General features: G+C 41.3%; 1 protein-coding gene and 1 pseudogene across 1 annotated transcript; one reads left to right on the top strand and one right to left on the bottom strand.

Moving 5' to 3' along the window:
- Positions 1-2,092: 2,092 nt before the first annotated feature.
- LOC106831610 (E3 ubiquitin-protein ligase TRIM68-like) lies at positions 2,093-7,618 on the top strand (annotated as a pseudogene).
- A 5,015-nt stretch (positions 7,619-12,633) lies between these two features.
- Positions 12,634-13,623, bottom strand: LOC106831635 (olfactory receptor 52I1-like). Its single transcript, XM_014841944.3, has one exon. The coding sequence runs from the start codon at positions 13,621-13,623 to the stop codon at positions 12,634-12,636; it is 990 nt and encodes a 329-aa protein (XP_014697430.3).
- Between the last annotated feature and the right edge of the window lie 8,238 nt (positions 13,624-21,861).

Genomic DNA, 21,861 nt, shown 5'->3' with positions numbered 1-21,861 from the left:
ATCCATCAGAAAACTATTAGAAATAATTAACAACTACAGTAAAGTTGCAGGATACAAAATCAACTTACAAAAATTGCATTTCTATACTCTAATATTGAACTTACAGAAAGAGAATCCAAGAATATAATTCCATTTACAATCACAACAAAAAGAATAAAACGTCTAGGAATAAATTTAACCAAGGAGGTGAAGGACTTATACAATGAAAAGTACAAGCCATTATTAAAGTAATAAATGATGACATAAAGAGATGGGAAGAGATTCCATGTACATGGATTAGAAGACTAAATGTAGTTAAAATGTCCATACTACCCAAAGCAATCTACAGATTCAATGCAATCCCAATCAGAATCCCAATGACATTCTTCACAGAAATAGAACAAAGAATCCTAAAATTCATATGTGGCAACCAAAGGCCGTGAATTGCTAAAGCAACACTAAGAAAAAAGAACAAAGCTGGAGGCATCACAGTCCCTGAATTCAAAATGTACTACAAAGCCATAGTAATCAAAACTGCATGATACTGGTACAAAAATAGGCACACAGATCACCGGAACAGAACTGAAAGGCCAGAAATAAAACCACACATCTACAGACAGTTAATCTTTGACAGAGGTGCCAAGAACACACAATGGAGAAAAGATACACTCTTCAGCAAATGATGTTGGAAAATCTGGACAACCACTTGCAAAAGAATGAAAGTAGACCATTATCTCATGCCATACAAAAATATAAACTCAAAATGGATCAAAGACTTGAAGATAAGTGCTGAAACCACAAAACTCCTGGGAGACAATATAGGTAGTACACTTTTTGACATCGAACTTAAAAAGATCTTTTCAAATACCATGTCTTCTCAGACAAGGGAAACAAAAGAAAAATAAACAAGTGGGACTTCATCAGACTAAAGAGCTTCTGCAAGGCAAAAGAAACCAGGATCAAAATGAAAAGACAACACACCAATTGGGATAAAATATTTGCAAATCCTATATCCGACAAGGGGTTAATCTCCATAATATATAAGGTACTCACACAACTTAACAGCAAAAAAACAAACAGCATGATCAAAAAATGGACAGAGGATATGAGCAGGCATTCTTCCAAAGATATATAGATGGCCAATAAGCACATGAAAAGATGTTCAACATCACTAATCATCAGGGCAATGCAAACCAAAACTACACTAAGATATCACTTTACACCTGTTAAAATGGCTATAATCACTAAGACTGAAAATAACAATTGTTGGAAAACGTGTGGAGAAAAGGGAACCCTCATACATTACTGGTGGGAATGCAAACTGGTGCAGCTACTGTGGAAAACAGAATGCAGATTTCTCGAAAAACTAAAAATTTACATTCCACAACTAGAATGACGTGCAGCTAACATATACAACTGTGTATGGGGTGGGGGGGTTGGGGGAGATAAAAAGGAAAAAAAAAAAAAGATTGGCAACAGTTGTTAGCCCAGGTGCCAATCCTAAGAAATAAAAAAAAAAAAAACTAAAAATTGAAATACCATATGACCCAGCTATCCCACTAGTGGGTGTCTACCCAAACAACTTGAAATCAACAATCCAAAGTGACATATGTACCCCTATGTTCATTTCAGCACTATTCAGAATAGCCAGGACATGGAAACAATCCAAGTGCCCATCGATCAATGATTAGATAAAGAAGATGTGGTGTACATATACAATGGGATGCTACTCAGCCATAAAAAAAGACAAAATCATCCCATTTGCAACAACACGGATGGACCTGGAGGGTATTATGCTAAGCAAAATAAGCCAGACTTGGAAAGACAAACACCATGTGATTTCACTCATATGTGGAACATAAACAAACACATGGATGAAGAAAACAGTTCAGTAGTCACCAGAGAGTGGGGGGTGGGCAGAGGGGGTGAAGGGGAGCACAATATGGTGATGGACAAGTAATAGTGTACAACTGAAATTTAACAATGATGTAAACTATTATGAACTCAAGAAGAAAAATTTTAAAAAACTTTAAACTTTAAAACCTGTGGGTCCTGTTGCATATAGGATAATTCAGAGAACAGGACAGGATGTACACCTAAACAAGGACATGAAATGTGGATAGGGAAAGTAAGCAACCAAATGCATAAGTAGGGTTCCTACTTAAATAGCCCCAGCATGAGACAAGGCAGCTAAACTGTGACCAAAGATGGACCACTTTCCCCGGGATTCAAACTGGCTCCTGCTGACGTAGTAAGAGCTGTGGTGGTTCCTCACAAATCTGTAAAAGAGCAAGAGAATGACAGTTACTACTTGGAGTTGTGAATCAAACTGAATTAATCCGTGTAAAATGCTCAGAATAGTGCCTGGCACATAGTGTAGGTTCTTAAGGAGTGCTTTCTATCATTATTAATGTATACTATGCTCTCAATTACCTAAAAAATTATAAAAACATATTGAGTTTTGAAACTATTTTCTGTCTAGCTGATTTATTCATTCAACCAATATTTATTCTTCAATAACTGCATAGCAGGTGCTGTTGAAGTGCTCAGAACACAATAGTGACTAAAACCAACATGGCTCTTCCCTTTACAGACTCTAAGTGGTAACACAAACCTGCAAAATAAACAAATAAATAAATCCAAATGTGCCAAGGGACTGCCATTGACCATTCAAGTTCTGTAGCCATATGTGGCCCTGGCAGAAATCTCAGATTTCTTGCTCGAGTAGTGAATTCATCAATATGGGTTTCATTATCATCAGATGACCTTTGTTTTTATCTTCCTAGAGGCATTTGTTCATATCTGCTTCTATCATATCACTGAAGAGAGTGTCTTGGCATCTTGTGAATGTTAGTGCTGGAGGAGTGGGCAGAGGTTTTACAGGGTCTGGGGAAAGTATTGCTGGTTCCCTTATACCTTACACTTCAGTGCACAATAGAAGAAAACAAATTGAGCACATAAGCAATGGGCTTCTGGCATATTACCTTTTCTGTGCCTTGAAGTATATAAATATACATATAAACATGGCAGAGAGTGAGGCTAGGGGTATTTCTGGCCTTTTTTGGATACTGAAACACCACATTTTATGTGACCTCACCAACGTTCAAGAGAAACAATACTGATTTGGAAAGCAGGATTGAGGTGGAGTGGGAATGGTCTGGTGAGTGAAACCAGAGACAATCAGAGATGACAAAGTGAATGAAAATTGAGAACTCTGAACATCCACTCACTTAGGCATCCCCACATGTCCCTTGTGTCATGTGAGTAATATGACTCAGACAGAACTTCAGTTGAGAAGGCCACTGCTTATTAAACAAGATCAATAAAGGATCAAAAGGAGGAAGTTGTTTTGTTCAGTCGTTAATTGTCCCTTTTTCTGATCCCTCTACTTTTCTGTTACTTTTTTCTCTTCCTTGTTTTTCTTTTCTTCTTCTCAGCCTTCACTACCTCTACCTAGTTTCATTCATGTTTTGAGGAGAGTGTGAGAAGGACCCTGGATCCTGCAGCATTGGTGGAAGCCATTGTGGAAGAAGTGGGTTGTCCCATCTGCATGACCTTCCTGATGGAGCCCATGAGCATCGACTGTCACCACGGCAGTCTCTCTGGACTCTGGGAGGTCCCAGGAGAATATGAGAACTGGGGTTACACATGTCTTCTCTGCCAGGCTCCTGTCCAACCAAAGAACCTGCAGCCTAATTAGCAGCTGGCCAATGATGTAGAAAAAGTCTGTCTGCTAGGGCTGCATGCAGGAATGAGGCTGAAGGGGGATGTGTGTGAGCTCTACTTGAACAGCTAAAGATTTTCCGCAAAATGGATGGCCTGATCATGTGTGAGGCCTGCAGCCAGCGCCCCCAGCATGAGGCCCACAGTGTCATGCCCATGGAGGATGTCACCTGGGAGTATAAGTTGGAAGAAGGAGTTTAGCCAGCTCAGTCTCTCATCTGCTCCTCACTTGGCTATCTCTAGATCAAGTACTTGACCGGGGCCCCAGAGACAAAACGAGAGCTCATTCCTTTAGCTTCTCATACCCCTGGGATCCCACCCAAGGATCTTGTTAAAATTCAGATTTTAATTCAGGAGGTCCAAAGTGAAGCCTGAGATTCTGCACCTCTAACAAGCTCTCGGGTCACGTGGTTGCTGCCAATGCACTTGGGCCATGCTTTGAACAACAAGATTTCAGGAGGCCCTAAGACAACAAGGCAGATAAGAATAACAAGAGGCACAGAGAAGACAGTCCAAGGTAGTTTTCTGAGAGGGTTGGAAATGGACCTTTTCTTAAACTTTACAGAAACAGAGTCTGTGGGAATTGAAATGATTCTCAGATCGACAGCTACCTTGGGTGTCATCTGGGCAGGATCTATTCCCTCCATGGCATTCTCATTTCTCCCAGCATTCATCCTGGCCCATCCTCTGAGGGACACTTGTTTTCTCATCACTACCAATACTAGGAAGCCCCATTATCAACCCGGGCTTCCCAAGGTGGCCTCACGAGGTTTTTATCTCTTTCAGTGGAAACTCCATGAGGCTTTGGAACATCTGAGGAAACAGCAAGAAGAGGCCTGGAAGCTGGAAGTTGGTGAGAAGAAATGAACCACCAACTGGAAGGCAAGTGGCCACTTGGAGAAAGGAGTCCCTGTGGTCCCTGTGTTGTCCTGACCCATGGTAGCTTCCTCATCTCTGGGAGGCAGAATGTGGGGTTTGAGGTCAGATAGCCAGGGGTCCTCTTACCAGCTTTCTCTCCCAAGTGTGAGGCCTTAGGCAGGCTATGGAACCTCTCAATTCCATTTGCTTGATTATGGTAGAGGATAAATTCTGGCATGTGTCCTCATATGTGAGCAAGGAAAAGTACAAGCCTCACTAATGCAATAACTCACACAGGTACCAGTTGTTTAATGATTAGTAAAGCATGTTTTTGTTTCTCTTTCCCTAGTTAGTGCATATTTACTAAAAGTTAAGTTATTAAAATATTGGAAAATCACCTCTGAAATAAATTTGAGGCCCATAACTACCAAACTATCAGAATTTTTTATCAATAGAAGATAACACTGAACCAGCCTGAAACAGCATATTGAGTTGGTATAATACCAGTGAGAAGCAAAAGCATCTAACAGCGTAGTTACATTACACTGCCTGAGAGGCTTACATGTAATGCTTCTGGTCTTTAGAATGAGAACACAACATATTATTCTGAAAACAGAAAATAGTCTAGAAGGTATAGCACCAAGATATATCCTGGGCCCTACTGGGGTCAATGAGATTAGGAATAGGGACCCAGAAGCATGTACTATAGCTGTGGGGACAGAAGGGTAGGGAAAATAATATCCTTTATCTTAGCCTCTACAGTGTCAGGCACACAGTTGGTAACAGAACATTCCAGAGCATGTGTGTATGCATTTGACAGTGTCCTCAATGCTGAGTGGCCGTTACATGAAGAATATCAGTGCTGATTTTCAATCTTGGCTCTTCAGATACAGGTGGAAACCCAAAAGCAGAATATCATGTGGGAGTTTGAGAAGTATCTAGATTACCACAGAAACAACAGCCACCGGGGCGGCGGCTTGAGGTAGAGGAAGCAGCAGCTCTGGCCAGCCTAGCATGGGAGGAGGGGGAGACCAAGCAAAACTGGAGATGAATCACAATGAGCTCCTCTAGCAGAGCTGGGTCCTGTGGAAGATGATTGCAGAGCTGGAAGAGAGGTCTCAGAGGCCTGTCCGCTGGATGCTGCAGGTGAATAGCAGGTTCTCCTGGGAAGCTTGAGTGACAGCTGAAGACAACCTGAGATTCCAGGAGGGAGAATTCCCTAGTCTTCAGTGGGGCCTGTGAGCCAGACACGGATCCCATACACCGCCCACTAATGCCTGCTGTTCTATCCCTGGGTCTGTTGATTGACGGGAAACTCCTACTCCCTGGCATGAGAGTCTGGAGATGAAGCCTGAAATCGGCCAATCCAGCCAGAGCTTGGCCCGCCCTTCTCCACTTCTAAGTCTTCTCCCCCTACATCCGCATGCCTTCCCTCCAGCCCTGCTGTCTGCCTCCCTTTCCCTTAGAGGAACCCACTCCTAAAGTTCAGTGTCTCTCTGGTCCCTCCAAGGAGCATCACTTACTGGTGCGCTGCTTTTGTTTCTCTTTCTAGAGTATTGAAGAAGTCTTAAACAGGTATGTTCCTATCCGTGGTGCTCCTAGGCAGCCCTATAAGTGATAGCGGGTCCTGGCAAGAGCCAGAAGTGGGGAAGGAACACAGACCCAGTACCTACAGTAAAGTGGGTGCTGAACCATAATTTTCTCCCACTTTCGCTATATTGGCTAAAGAACTTTGTTCATCCTCCTTTTTTCTTCTTTGTACTTGATCAAATTAATTTCAAGTATTAGTAATAAGAATTTCAGATAAATTATAAAATGCACAGTTTCAAGTGAATCTCCCTAGGAGGGAAAAAGACTGCAGATGTCTCCACTATGCTCTGAGCTCTGAGTATCAGCCTTTCCCCTCTGTGGCACACCTCTTCCTCTCCTGATGTCAAGTGTACATCTGACCCTTCTCATATCACAGGAATGTAAATGCCCTCTTCTCTGTGCCACAAACTGTTTGGCTTCAGTCAAATAATCACCACATCTCTGCTGTGCCTGGTGTTGCTGTAGAGGGGCACCCCACCAACTAGGTCCCTGGTCAAACCCCTCTTCCTGTACTAAGGGAAGGACTCTATGGCAGAACCAGGATTTTTGGTCTCCAGGCTTACCCCTCCTCTACTAGGAGCAAGTCTTGGAGCCTGCAGTGGCCAGAACCAGTGTCCATGGAATTGAAGACAGATTGCCATGTGCTGGGGCTAAGAGAGGTCCTGAAGACGTATGCAGGTAATAAATGCTGTGGGAGATTGTGATGGGCAGTGGGAGGGACCCTTCTAGAGAAATAAAATACTTCACTGTCCTCTGCCTTCCCCATCTAGCCCCCCCCCCACCCAATCATTGAGAAATCTAGGCTGTATTTATTGGGGAGACCTCACCCACGCCCACTGTGTCAGTGTATGTGTATAGAGTATACCACTCTATCAGGTCCGGCTCTGTATCGGTGTTACCACCCAAGATCTTTTTCCATAGCTGATGTGCTCCTAGATCCAGACACTGCTTATTCCCACCACATTGTGTCCTGGGACAGAAAATGTGTGCACTATGGAGACACCAAGCAGAAGCTTCCAGACAATCCTGGGAGATTTTACCACTAAAATATCATCCTGGGCAGCCAGTGCACCTCCTCAGTCCGCCACTACTGGGAGGTGGAGGTGAGAGACACGTCTGAAAGTGTCTAAGAGTATGTAAGGAAAATGTAGACTGGAAGCTGGTGGTCTGTTTATCCCCCCACTATGGATTCTGGGTGATAAGGCTGAGGAAGGACGTGAGTATCAGGCAGGCACTGATGAAGACCCCCTCCTGTCGTTGTGTGTCCCTCCTTACAGTGGGGCAGTCTTCCTGGATTATGAGGCCCATGATATCTCCTTCTACAATGACTGACAACAGCTGCCATAGTTTAACTTTCCTCCAATATTCCTTCCCTTGGTGCCTCCTGCCCTATTTTAGTCCTTGCTACAGCATTTGTGCCAACAACACTGCTACTCTAGCTATCTGCTCCCTGAACGGGGAGGACTAAGAGAGCCTCCATCCTAGCCAGAGTCCTTGGAATTTCACCTGGACTGCAGGGGTCTTGGAGGGCCCTGCCACTGACAAGGGTTCCGTTGAACTGAGCTGAGTCTGGAATCCAGGGATTCCACTGCCTGACCCAGTGCTCTGTTGCTCCTGGACCAAAATGTCTCTAAATCATTCAGGAGAAAAAGCAGAGGCTCCATCAAATGAGCAATGCACTCCTATGAGGGAAGTGTGGCTGATGGTGAAGGTCAGGTACTTCTGAGGATCAGGGCTCTGTCCTTTCTGTATCTCATGCCCCTCTTCCCCATCCTTCTTGGTGCCATAATTAAGTTAGTGAGGATGACGAAGTAGATCCAACGGTCAGGACAGCCTTTGGATAGGGTTGACCAATAAACCAAAGAATACTGTCCATGTCCAGAGCCGTTTGCTGTGCTGATACCAGTGGGATGATGCTTCATCTGAGTTTTGCTACTTCTGAGCTACCCATAATTGACCCCAGCTCTCTGATATGCTAACTAGAGAAATAAATGCATTGCAGCAATGCCAAGACCACCCCGGGGGCCGTGGTTTCTGAGCACGAGCTAGGTGAATCACTTTATCCCACACTCTAAGGAGACCTGAGTTCTGGTCCTGCCTTTTTCTCTAACTGTCAGGATCAGAAATCCTGTGAGCCTTGTTTCTATTTTCCCTTTATGGATGAAGAAACTGAAATGTCCTTAATGCAGCAAGTTATTTCTCACAAAGCTTCTGAAAGAAGATTATAAAATATTTCACACACTCAAATGAAACAAGATTGACACACTCGCTTCTCAGGTCACATGTCTGCATGTCATTCATTACATTCAGGTCTGAAACACCCCACATGTTTGAAAGATTTTCAAGGGTCCTCAGTGGAAAAGTGAGTACAGTAGCTGCATACTCTCCTACCTCACAGGATTGTTGTGAAGATCTCGGATCCATCCTGTACTTTTGTCCTTTCTTAGGGACGGAGGAAGGTCACCCATGGATTTTGCCTGTGTCACCTTCCTATCTCAACTTCTGACAGTCAGCATTTGAAAGCAGGACCTTTGTTTCTTGGGGCCTTTCTGACAGTCTAGACCCCTTTAAACAGAAAGGTGCCCATTCCAGTGAAAACTTCAGGCCACAGTGATATATTGTGCATCTGTTATATGTGTTTGTCTTTGGATTAGAATTTTTGACAGTGACATTAGGGCACAGAATGGAAATAATAGAGAAAAATGTAAAACAAATGCATTGTTGGGAAGGCTCACTCACAAGCTAGTTGGGCCAGAGTTCATATTGTTTTATGTGATGAAGGGAATCTTCATGGTTCTGGTAACTACATAATATTCTGCCTTTCTCTTCTCTACTTTTATGACAGAAGGAAGAAAGCAGCAGGAAAGTGTGGGGAGAGAGAACTGGACTAGGTACAGAAAGCCAGTTGTGGAGCCATATGTACAATGAAAGGGAATTAAAACTATATATCTGGGCTTTTGACCTTAAAGTAGTTGTTGCACGTGGCAAAAATAATTCATTACAGCTCTTAATAGTGTTATGTGGCACTTATTGTGGCTAGAAACAAACTTCAAGGGAAGCACATGAGAACTAACGGCTTTGCCTATTGCAAGGGCTACAACATACACCTTACATATTGTCACTCTGATGATGTGTAACACAACCTCTGAGGTAGTCTATACTTGAAGGTAGTGACTGTTGTGGGTTAGGATTGAGCAGCAAAGTAGATACTAGGTTAGATATAGGTAGAAGCAAAGTAATTTCTGCAATAAAGAATAGCAAGCATTCTCATTCTACTTTTATTGTATTGGCTATTCATATATGAAGGAGCTAAAACTGGCCAAAATGGAGAAATAAACTCATTCTGCCCACCATGTTTCCAAATTGTTCCTTGACTATTAGAAGTAGAGGGAAGAAGTTTCCATCATCTTCTTGGAGTGGAATGAACTGGTAAGTCACAGACCTGGTCTTGCAAAGGGTTGAGCTGACCAACATTAGAGGGACCTTGTGTCTTTATGTGAGAGGACTCCCTGGGGAATTTTTTATAGATTTGAGAAATGGATCTTGAGGAACTGCTTCCAGTTATGTCCCTGGACACTTAGCAGAAGAGGCTAAAGGTCAAATCAATGTTATTCTTTTACTACGGTTTTATTAGGACCAATCTTGGAAGTTTCCTAGAAAAGGAATATTATTAGTGATAAATTCATTCAAATCTAGAATGCATTAAGGAGTGGAATGGCTTCATTTGTAATGTGTTATTGTGGGGTTTCTTTGATTTTTATAAGCTGATGATTCCTTATTAAAAGAATTACAAGTTTAAACACATTGTTTATTTCACACTGTCTGATTGTTGAGACTAAAGAAGAAGACCAAAGTTCTTAAGTATATGTAAACCCTTTTCTCTAGGGTAGTTGCTGACACTCCCTTCTAAGAACCCCATGAAGACAAGGACCTTATTTTTCTGGTTCATCATTGTAGCCTCAGTCTAGCACTCTGCATGTGTGTGTGTTGATAAATATCTAAATGAGGACATTTTCATTCATATGCTTTGAATCAAAACAAAAGTAAGCTCTTCTTGCCTCATAGGTGCATAAAAGACTAGATGGTACTAAACCATATCCCTGTTCAGCAACTAATTTGATGGATAATTTCAAAAGTCCTCCAGAAGAGGAAGAGGCAGATAGCTGTATGGAGAGTAGAGTGCCTGCACCACCGCCTGTAATGCCTGGGGTTGCATTTCTGAATTGAAGTGATCATTAATTATAGGGCAGGGATGAGCTTGGCCCATACTTGTTTTACTAGCAGAGAAACCAAAGGGTGAAATTCCTGAGCCTTAAAGGGAAAGGCTACTAAAAAGGTGAGATGCTTGGGTCCTGCAAAAAGTAGAGACAGAGGGCACACCCTTGGGTTTGTAACTCCCCACAGGAAATCCAGTCTCCCTTTTTTTCAAGCAGGATTGGTTGTCATCTCTTAAGATCCAAACTCTGAGAGTCCGCTGTGGGTCCCAGGCAGTAGTTAAGTGAGCACACATTGCTTCTTGAGATGGGGCAGGGGTTGGATCTGAATATACTGGGAGAAGCACAGGACTTTCTGTTTGGAGGCAGCCATGGCAGGGAACCAGTCCACTTTGGGAAATACGTAGTTCAATATTTGAGTACCAGCGGTGTGTCCCAGGTAGTTTCATGGAATACTAACATGAATGAAACACAAAACTGGCAAGCAGCTTTGTTCTGATGAAAATGCTGGCAAGAAATGTCTGTTTTGAGTGCAGGCTGGACTATACCTTTGTGGCTTTGCATCAGATTCTTTAATACGTCTAATATTCTTTGATTTAATGGGTACAGCCAATCCTTTGGGAGTTTACGGAGAAAGAATAATAGCACTTTTCAAAATCAAAATCTTATCAAATATGCTTAACCACTTCCTGATCTTGATTTGTTTTTATGTTGGGGGGGCAAGGGGAGGAGAGTTTTTTTTATTTACCACTTTGGGACCTCAGGGCATCAGTATCAGAGCTGTAGAGGCTGATTTCTACTCTGCTGGTATTCAGAAATAGAATACAGTCTAGTGAGTAAACAAGTTCAATATTAGCAAAAGTTGCGGGTGCTGAGTTGTTAAGCAGCTGATCTGTTTGGAAAAATTAACACTTAAGTACTTATCGACACAGGACTGTGGTTTCAATAGTGCCTCAAACTACACCTTAAAATGTTGAAAATTAGACATTTATTGTGTGTATTTTTTAAGTACATGCAATATATGAATGTTGTATGGTGTGCTTTCCACTCATTATTTTATTTAATTTTCAATACCCTCTATGATTTAACATTGTTTCCCTCATCAGTAGAAAGGAGATATTAAGACTCAGATACAATAACTTGGTATCAATATTATTAGGAAATTATCTTCTATTAACATTTTCAAATGCACCAGAGTGAAATGTCTATATATCTAATATATATGAAATCTTTTTCTTTTAACATATACTGATTACTCAGTTTAAGACTTTCTGAAAGGGGAAAATAAAAACAAAAACCAATTAAGTATCTGGTGACCTGAAGAAGAGTCATGACATTTCAGCTTCATCATTGATATTGTTCTCCACTGACCTTTTCATCCCAGAGCACACATCCTTTGAGGTGTCCAGAAAGAAAGAACTGTATCAGATTTGAACCTTGTCTTTTGTGTCTTACAAGTCACTTACACAAACAGGACTCAGAAGCAAAGAGAAAAATGTCAAAAACCAAAGTCACATTGCACTGTCTTCTGTTGCTTAAAATCAAAAATCTCATGATTAGTACATTGACTTCAGCTAGCTTGACAATAGGGGATCTATTAAAAGGATATAGAGATATCTTACAGGACTTAATAACAAGGATGCACCCAAAATGAATCCAAATGAATTAGAACCAGTGACTCAGTTTCCTCATTCCATCTTGCTAATCTGCTTCTCTTGCTGTAGAACAGATTTTTCTTTCTAAGTTCATATGTTGGAAAATAGCCACCATCAGTGATCCAAGTTTATATCTCCGCGGATAAACTGGAATACATTTTGCATGGAGAATGACTCTGGTTCAGGTGAGAGCACATGACCCAAGTTGAGTGTATTCATCAACAGGCCAGATGGCAGGGTTTTATTTTAAATTTTACTTCCCTGTAATCACATAAGGAGATGAACTGCCAGGTGTTAGGGGACCAAACAATTGGTATCTACTGCTCAGGAACTTGTAGGATATTAAGTTGGAAATATGGATCAGAAGTTAAAGAAATAATAACCCTATGTCTGTATCCCCTGCCCAAACTTATGATTTACATGCTAGTTGATTGAAACTGTTAAAACTACTGTCAGAAAATTAATCATTTCATTCACATTCTTCGAAGAAATTAAAAACTTATGCAAAGATACACTTTACAGCTTCATCTTAGAACTTCTATGGTGCCAGGTAAAGCAAACCAGCTTCACAGATCTCTAAGGCATCCCTGAAGTTAGCTGGGATGCTCAAGGTCTCAATAGACTTTGTGCCATGAACCCATGTTGGAGTGGTCAAAGAGGCAGTACAGCAGCATGCTCCATGTACGCTCTCGTATTTGTTTGATCCTCAGGCCGTAGATGATGGGGTTTAAAGTGGGTGGGATGACCAGGTATAAGTCAGCTAACAGCACTTGGGTGTGCAAAGGCACTATGTCCTTCCCTAGCCAGGCCACATAGATGGATGCCATCCCGGGTAAATAGTACAGAGCCATAACTCCCACATGGGAGCCACATGTGCTTAAGGCTTTCAACTGAGCATTCTTTGAGGATAGACCAAATACTGCCCGGAGAATCAGATTATAAGAGACAGCAATGAAGACCACATCAGAGCCCACAATAATCGAGGAACCAATCAGACTGTAAAGAAAACTGGGCATAGGGTCAGCACATGCCAACTTGGCCACAGCTATGTGCTCACAGTAGGAATGGAGAACCACTGTGGAGCCACAGAAAGGTAGATGACTCACCATCCAACTCAATGGAGTCATGAGTATGACAGCTCTGGTGATGATGGCCACACTCATTCCCAGCATCACTTGAGGCGTGAGAATTCTCTTGTAGCATAGGGGCTTACAGATGGCTACATAGCGGTCAAAAGCCATGGCCAGCAGCAGCCCTGTCTCCACAGCTGTGGCTACGTGGACAAAGTACATCTGAGTGAAACAAGCACTAAAGCTGATGGAGTTGTCTCCTGAGGAGAAGATGGTCATCATCTTGGGCACTACAGAAGAGGCCATAACAATGTCTACAGCAGCAAGAACACATAGGAGGCGGTACATGGGTTCTTGTAGTGTGAAATCCGTGCAGATTACAGTCACTACGATGGTGTTTCCTAACAGGGCTGTGGTATACATGACACTCAGTGAGATAGCCAGCCAAAGATGTGAAGACTGCAAACCTGGGATGCCCACAAGGAAGAAGGTGGCAGGGTTTTTCATTGTGTGGTTATAGGGTGGCCCCAGCATCATAGATGAGGCTACTTTCCTGTTAATGCACAAAATGATGTAAGAAAAGGATGCAATCCTGTAAGACTTGTTCCCAGTTGTGGTGTTGGGAGAGCCTGGTGGTATTCTTAGCTCAGTGGACCACCAAATCAGAAAACTGACATTTGACGAAGTTCTCCTGCTCCACGTTCTTTTCTCCTCAGTATTCTTTGCCCTACAAATTTCTAATTGTCATTCAAAGATCAGCCTACTGGTTGCCTCCTTTGAGAAGTCCTCTGCTCTATCTCCTCCCTCATCCCATCCAAAGCTAAATTAAGTAACTTCTGAGCTTTCATAGAATCTCCCATACTGACCTCTGAGGGACCTAAATGGTCAATTCTGATACCCTAGCTATTACTTTATCGTTTTCAGTCATGTGTGTCTTGTTCATGACCTTACACCTTCTATCAAGTATTTGACCCATAAGAGTGGTGCACGAGTCCATTAAAAGAAGATATGTGTACTCATTATAGCAGTTGAATGAATGAATGATAAATCAGAGGAAAGACTTTTCTTTTATTGTTGTATGTTCAGTTCCTAATGTTTAAAAAGTGTTGAATGAAACAATGAACTTTCTGAGATTGAACATGTCATATTTTGTATCCTCAGTATAGTGCCTAGGAAAAGATAAATGAAGCATCCTTCTGACTGAAGACAGATTAATGGATACAGGAAAATAAGGTCATTAGAGAACAAAATTATAATTTTCCAAATGGATACTAAACTCTCTGGAAATATTTATAATCCCTACAATCCCTACTTTCTATTAGTTTCAACCAGATTTCCTGTTGAGCTAGATTCAATGAACACATTAAATAGCTACAAGTAAAACTTTAGGGCTCCTTTATAGATGAACCCCTCATAAGTTTTTATGGTTCTTCAATATGGATAACTTTTCATGATAAAATACCAAGACATTCCAAAGAACAATGAAGCTTTATCTTTTAAAAGGAAAGCACTCTTTAATGAGCATAGTATGTATCAGTAGTATGTTGAAAAATGTAGTATTCACAATCTAAGTGTATTTAACCATTTAAAAAATAGGACAAACATCCTTTCCATATGAATTGATATAATTAATATGAGGTTAACTATTTTGTCCAAGATTACATAACGAGTATGTGGTAAATTTAAGATTCAAGTCCAGGCCTTTCGAACTCCTGTTGACACCTGTGACTCCCAGAGTGTCCATCCAGCTCAAGACTAATGATCAAGGAAACAACTATGAGCAATGGCACATAAAATGTTAGGAGTCGAGGCCGCCGGGCGGCGCAGCAGTTAAGTGCGCATGTTCCGCTTTGGTGGCACAGGGTTCGCCGGTTGGGATCCCGGGTGCAGACATGGCACCGTGTGGCAAGCCATACTGTGGTAGGTGTCCCACATATAAAGTAGAGGAAGATGGGCATGGATGTTAGCTCAGGGCCAGTCTTCCTCAGCAAAAAGAGGAGGCTTGGGAGCAGTTGTTAGATCAGGACTGATCTTCCTCAAAAAAAAAAAAAAAAGTTAGGAGTCTCACTCAGCCAGTTTTGATGGAACAGATGTGCACTGCTCTGCACAGCCAGGAGCTTGTTCATTTCTGTTTATTGCTGCATTCAGTCTCCATCTGTCTCAATCAGGAGTTACCATGTCATATAACATGTGATACTCTGGCTGGATAAACCTGAAGATAAGGGGTCAGTGTTGACTACCATTCCATTCCTGTGTGATATCCCTTAAGCTACTTTCCATCTTCAGATGGATTGTTTCCGTGACTTCACATGGGGTTTGGGCATGTGCACGTTCCCACAACCATCTGAGAACATCCTTACAAGGGGCCCTTCTTCCTCTGGTGGTATCACTCAGCCTTGGGAGACTATGGTTGAACTTCAAAGAACCTCTAGTTTCTCTTTCCTTTGACTTCAGCCTAGAAATCCTGCATATTTCGATGCACTCCACTCAAAATGTAGGGTTGGTCCTACATCTTCAAGAGACAGGATAGCAAAGTGGCTGAAAGCATTGGTTCTAGATACATACTCCCAAGACTGAAAACCCTAATCTGTCACTTGCTAGCTGTTTTGCCTTGGTCAAATTATTTAAACTCTCCAAGTGTTACTTGCTCCTTGTTAAAATGGGGATAATAGTTCTTGATTCATAGAAATGTTTTGAGATCTAAATGAGAAGCTATTTAAAAACACTTAGCATGATATGAGGTACCTAGCTGCTGACTATAATATACCTAATAAAAAAGGAGACAGTTTTTTAATCCTGTAGTTCTAGATTGCTCTAAAAAGCATATTCAAATGGAAAAGTGTCACTTGGAGGCCAAGTTAAAAGAAAAAAAAAAAGGCAGCTTAACCCTGTATTGCCTAAAGCTTTTCCTCCCATCATCTGTCACTGAAGATGTGCCTCCCAGTGACTATAAACAGCAACGTTCTAATCTGACCGTGAGGAGGAGCTCACTATCTGTTCATTACAGGTTAATTCTCAAGGTTATGGTTTTGTTTTGTTTGTTTGAAGTTTTTTTGTTTGTTTCCTTGCTTTTTGCTTCGTCACTTTTGTGCAAAGTGCTCCCTTAGATTTGCCAAAAACCCATCTCTAATGAGAAAGCTAAAGAATGGTTAACACCTCTGCTGGCATAGAAAAACTCTTGCCAAATTGAAATAGTGAAAGTGCGTATGACAAATATTCTTTATCCAAGCTAAGTTGCTACTTCAATTGTTTCTCCTGTGACTATCAGATCATTTCTGTTCCTAGAGACGTGGAATTTGGCTTGGTGTCTGATCTGGGCTCACGGTCCCAAGTGTGAATCAGACTATATTAAGTACGATTGATCTTCTCCTTCCTCAAACTCTTATTACCCTAATATTGCATCTCACAAGGCTTCAGCCTAGTGGATCACCACACCAATTATGTGGCTTGTGTTGACTTTACAGTAGCCTTATAGAGCCCAAGAACTAACTCCCAATTGTCCAGGCAATCTGAAATGAAGGGTGCTTAATTACCAAGCCTCAAGACTAGCCTGCCCTCAACTATCATTTCCTGTCCCTCCCTTCAATAAGGGGCTTCCAGACTAAGAAGTTCCCATATCCCTACCCTTGGACACTCGTTCTACTTAACCATTTTTAATTTCTCATCAGGGGCCTTGTCCCTTTCTAAATAATTGGGTATATCAGAATGATGGAATACTGGACTCAGGATCCCATTAGCTGCCGTAACATTTTCTCTGTTAACCAAGCACTAGACAAACATTCACCTGGTTCTCAATCCAAACCATGTGACATACATTTGCCACTTCCATTTTTCCCCTGGAGAGGCAAGCATTGATTGACTCCACACCCAGGTACCAACAGCAGACTTGGTGAGAGTCCTCAGAAGTTTTCTAAAAAGCCGAATTTCTGGAATGTGATTACAAATTGTGATCTCTATTGAAACAGAAAAGCCACTATTGAAAGAAACAAAAAGACCCTCAATGAAAGAAACACCTTATAATGGAACAGACTGAGTAAAGTAGTGAGCTCTGCTTCATAGTCAGATTAAAAGAACGTCGCAGTGTATAGTGACTGGGTGAGACATCTTCAATGATAAATCATGAGAAGACCAGGGCAAGCTTTTTAAAGTAGAATGGTAGTGAAGTGTGGAAAAAATAATGCAGGATATCGTTAACACTGCTGTGTGTCTTCTGGATGCTACAAACTCAGAGTTGAGGATCACTGCTTAAAGAGCTGAAGAAGAGCCTGAGGGTCCAGAATCTCTCCTCTCTCAACTCTCCTCTGATCCAGGGTCTTCCTCCGCTGCTCTGTATAAACCCATCTTTCTTCTGAGGGCCATTTCAGCTGGTGAGCTGACCATCTTTCCTCTCTCTAGCCCTGGCAAATTATAATTAGTAATACCTTTCATTCCCTTGAAGCTTTTATTTTCCCCATTTCTTCTTCTTGATTAACAATGCTAAAGGTTAACATATTTTATTAGTCTTTTCAAATGACAGGATGTTTTATTTCGTTGGTTGTCTTTTTTTCTTCACTCTTCAATCTACTGCTACTGATAATTTTATTGCTAAGATCAACAATGATCTCCATCAATGAACTGTTGCCAAGCCAGGGATCTCTTTTCATTCTTTATTTTACTTGACCTATCCAAAAAATTTAACATTACTGCCTGCTCCCTCAGTTTTTGCTTAACTTTTGGATCAAAGTATAACATACACACTTTAAAAATTCACAAATTGCAAGTGTACAGCTAGATAAATTTTATAAAGTGAACGTGTGCACACACCAACATAGCTCTACCCAGATCAAGATAGAGACTTAATTGCTTCATGGCTGTTGAGATGTTCTTCAGAAAGCTCTGACCAAGCTCTCCTAGGACATTTCCAGCCCAGAATCTGCCTCTGCCTTCAACCCTACAGAGACATTCACATGAAGACCAGGAGGACGAATCACTAAAGAAAAGTTTAGACAAGTCACCTAATTACAATAAGTAAATAATATGATATGTGAGGATTTTTCACTGTTATTTAAAGGATAGAAGATATACAATTCAAATTAAAATTGTCCAAAAGGTAAAAGCAGTAACCCATGACTCATTTGATGGAGACTTCGTGTTCATGATAACCCTATCCCTCCCCATACAAACAAATAAACATACTCCCAATCAGCCCTACTGCATGGTCTCTTTGCCCATAACTCCCTGGAAACGTCTCTCCATCATCCCAAGATTGGACTTACCCCTTTCTCTCCCAGATTTGAACCAAAGTAGTCACATGTTCCCTGAGCCCTGTCTCTCTCCCATCCTTTCTTCATTTCCAGAAGGTGATCCTGGTATCAGTAGTACCCATCAGACCTGGAAAGCCCTTTTTAGTCCAGTCGAGGGTTTATATCCTCCTTTCTAGGGTGATTCTCACCTTTAGACACCATCAGCCCAACAGTCAGTCCCCAGGTCAGTTACCTACACCCCAGAAATTTTTCTACTTGACTTCCTGCAATGTGTCTTGTTCCTTTCATTCAAAATGAGAGATATTTCTACAGGACCCTTCAGAAGGACCAGGAAAAGTAACATAAGATCAAAGATGAAAAACAGACAGTCATGATGAGGAGTATTGTCACTTTCAAAGACTCCCATTGGGGAGCTATCTTTCCCCTTTAGATTCTCTATCATCCTGCCTTTTCCCTGCACACCCTGGCTTCCCTTGTTCTCTGCCCAGCAGCCTAACACTGTAAGTTCTCCAGAGACTGGTTTTTCTCTGTGCTCTGGCCCCTAGGGCTTTCCACATTGCTGGAGGAGGCAGACGCTTAGTGGCTGAAGATCTTTGTTTCTTCAATCCTCAGAGGATACCCAGGACTTAGCAGAATACGGAGCGCATGCTGCAATGAAAAAAAAAAAGACCCAAGATGAATTAGATTTGTGAAAGCCTCTTATGTAGCAAGCACTCTGCTAAATGCTTTGCAAAGATGTTCTCATTCAATTTTCCCAACTCTCTGAAGTAGCTGAGCTACTACACCTAAATTTATGGAGGAAACTGAGGTGCATAGAAGGTCACAAAGCTACCAAGCCAGAAAGTCAGGTTTCAAATTCAACTAATCATAATTCATTTCATTTTTTTTTAATTATGATAACATTGGTTTGTAACATTATTTAAATTTCAGGTGTACATCATTATATTTTGATTTCTGTGTAGAATATATCATGTTCACCACCCAAAGACTAATTACAATCCATCACCATAAACATGTGTCCAATCGCCCCTCAAAAATCCTCCCTCCCCCCTTCCCCTCTGCGAACCACCAATCCAATCTCTGTCTCTATGTGAATGTTGTTATTTTTATCTTCTACTTATGAGTGAGATCACACATTTGGCCTTCTCCAACTGACTTATTTTGCATAACCTAATACTCTCAAAGTCCATCCATATTGTCACAAATGGCTAGATTTCATCATTTCTTATGACTTAGTAGTATTCCATTGTGTGTGTATATACCACATCTTCTTTATCCATTCATACCTTGATGGGCACATAGGTTGCTTCCAAGTCTTGGCTATTGTGAATAATGCTGCGATGAACATGGGGATGGATATATCTTTATGTATTTGTGTTTTCATTGTTATTTGCATAAATGCCCAGCAGTGGAATAGCTGGATCAGATGGTAGTTCTATTCTTAATTTTTTGAGGAATCTCCATACTGTTTTCCGTAGTGGCTCCACCAGCAGTGTATGAGGGTTCCCTTCTCGCCACATCCTCTCCAACACTTGTTTCCTATCTTGTTAATTACAGTCATTCTGATGGGAGTAAGGTGATATCTCATTGCAGTTTTGATTTCTATTTCCCTGATAGTTAATGATGTTGAGTATCTTTTCACATGCCTGCTGGCCATCTGTATATCTTCTTTGGAAAAATGTCTGTTCAGAACTTTTGTCCATTTTTTAATTGGGTTGTTAGTTGTGGAACTATTCACACTGACATATACTGAATCTCTCAAAGACTCCTTCACTGTGCAGTTCCTCAGTTCTGCCTGGGGACTCATGGTGGGCTTCAGTGGTTAAATATTTCTCATGACACCGTGTTATAAAGTCCTATTTGAACAGAGAAGAGAAATAGAGTGTAAAGGAGACTGAGGAAGATAAGTTTTCAAACTGAGGGAAGGGCATGCACCTCAGTAGAAAGACATGACATAACATGTTTATTTTCCAGAGAATAAACTAGACAAGGTAGAGTATAGGGTACTTAAAAGAGAATAAAAATAAATGAGGCTAGTGGGGTGCATGGGCTATATTTTGAAGGTCTTGACTCCTGCTTTGGCATCATCATGGGGCCAGAAAAAAGCAGAGAGAAAGAAGACAACAAGAGCAAGATACAAAATTTCTTTCCCTTTTATTTAATTTCAAAGGTTATAGAGATATATTGAAATATGAAAAATCAGGATGCTACATGCTCCCAGCTCCCCAAGTCCACAGTAGAGAAGAGCTATTAGTGACATGAACAGTGAAAGGCCTTCTTTTGCCTTTTGTAGGAGGGTGGGGGCGCTTCCTGCCTTCCTCAGCCAGCAGATTCCTAATGACCAGGGAGTGGTTTAGGTTCAATTTACTAGAGTTAGCATCTAGCAGAAGGTTCAGTCTTCAAGCCTGAAGGAAAACTAGTCCCCAAAACTGCTGTAATTAAAACTTTAAACTCAAAAACCTGTGGTGTCTGTTGCCTATAGGATAATTCAGAGAACAGGCCAGGATGTAAACCTAAACAACAGCATGGAATATGGATAGGAAAATTGGGCAATCAAATGCATTAGGCAGTGGGGATTCTACTTATAGCTCCAGCATGAGAAGAGGCAGCTGAAGTGCGACAGTGATAATGGGCACAGATAGACCACTTTCAACCTGGTTTCTGCTGAGACATTAAGAGCTGTAGTGGATCCTCAAAATCTGCAAAATCAGAACAATAGAATAATGGTCACTACTCAGGGTTGTGAAATAAACTGAATTAATCCATGTAAAATGCTCAGGATAGTACCTGGCACATAGTGTAAGTGCTTCAGAAGTGCTTGCTGTTATTATTAATTTATAATATGCTCTCAATTACCTAACTAGTTATAGAAACATTTTGGTTTTGTAATTATTTTCTGTCCAGCAGATTTATTTATTCAACAAATATGTATTCAGCAATAACTGCATGACAGGCCCTGTTGAGGTGCTCCAGATACAGCAGTGACTAAGACCAACATGGCTCTTCCCTTTACACACACTAACTGGTAACACAAATCTGCAAAGTGAATGAATAAATAAGACCAACTATGCCAAGAGCCCGCCATTGCCCATTGAAGCTCTGTAGCCACATGTGGCCCTGACAGAAATCATGATTTCTTGCTGGAGTAGTGAATTCATCAATATGGGTTTCATTATCATCAAATGACCTTTGTTTTTATCTTCCAAGGGGTATTTCTTCATATCTCCTTCTACCGTATCACTGAACAGAGTGTCTTGGCATCTAGTGAATGTTAGTGCTGGAGGAGTGGGCAGGGGTTTGTAGGATGTGGGGAAAGTATTGATGGTTCCTTTATATCTTACACTTCAGAGCGCAACACAAGAAAAGAAATTGAGCACATAGGCAATGGGCTTCTGGCATATTACCTTTTCTGTACCTTCAAATATATAAATATACATATAAACAAACTAGAGAATGAGGCTAGGGATATTTCTGGCCTTGTTTTGGGTACTGAAACACCACATTTTAAGTGGCTTTACCCACGTTCAAG

The sequence above is a fragment of the Equus asinus genome, chromosome 20, assembly GCF_041296235.1.
Source record: "Equus asinus isolate D_3611 breed Donkey chromosome 20, EquAss-T2T_v2, whole genome shotgun sequence".
NCBI classification, from domain to species: domain Eukaryota; kingdom Metazoa; phylum Chordata; class Mammalia; order Perissodactyla; family Equidae; genus Equus; species Equus asinus.
This window is presented reverse-complemented; position numbering and strand designations above follow the sequence as displayed.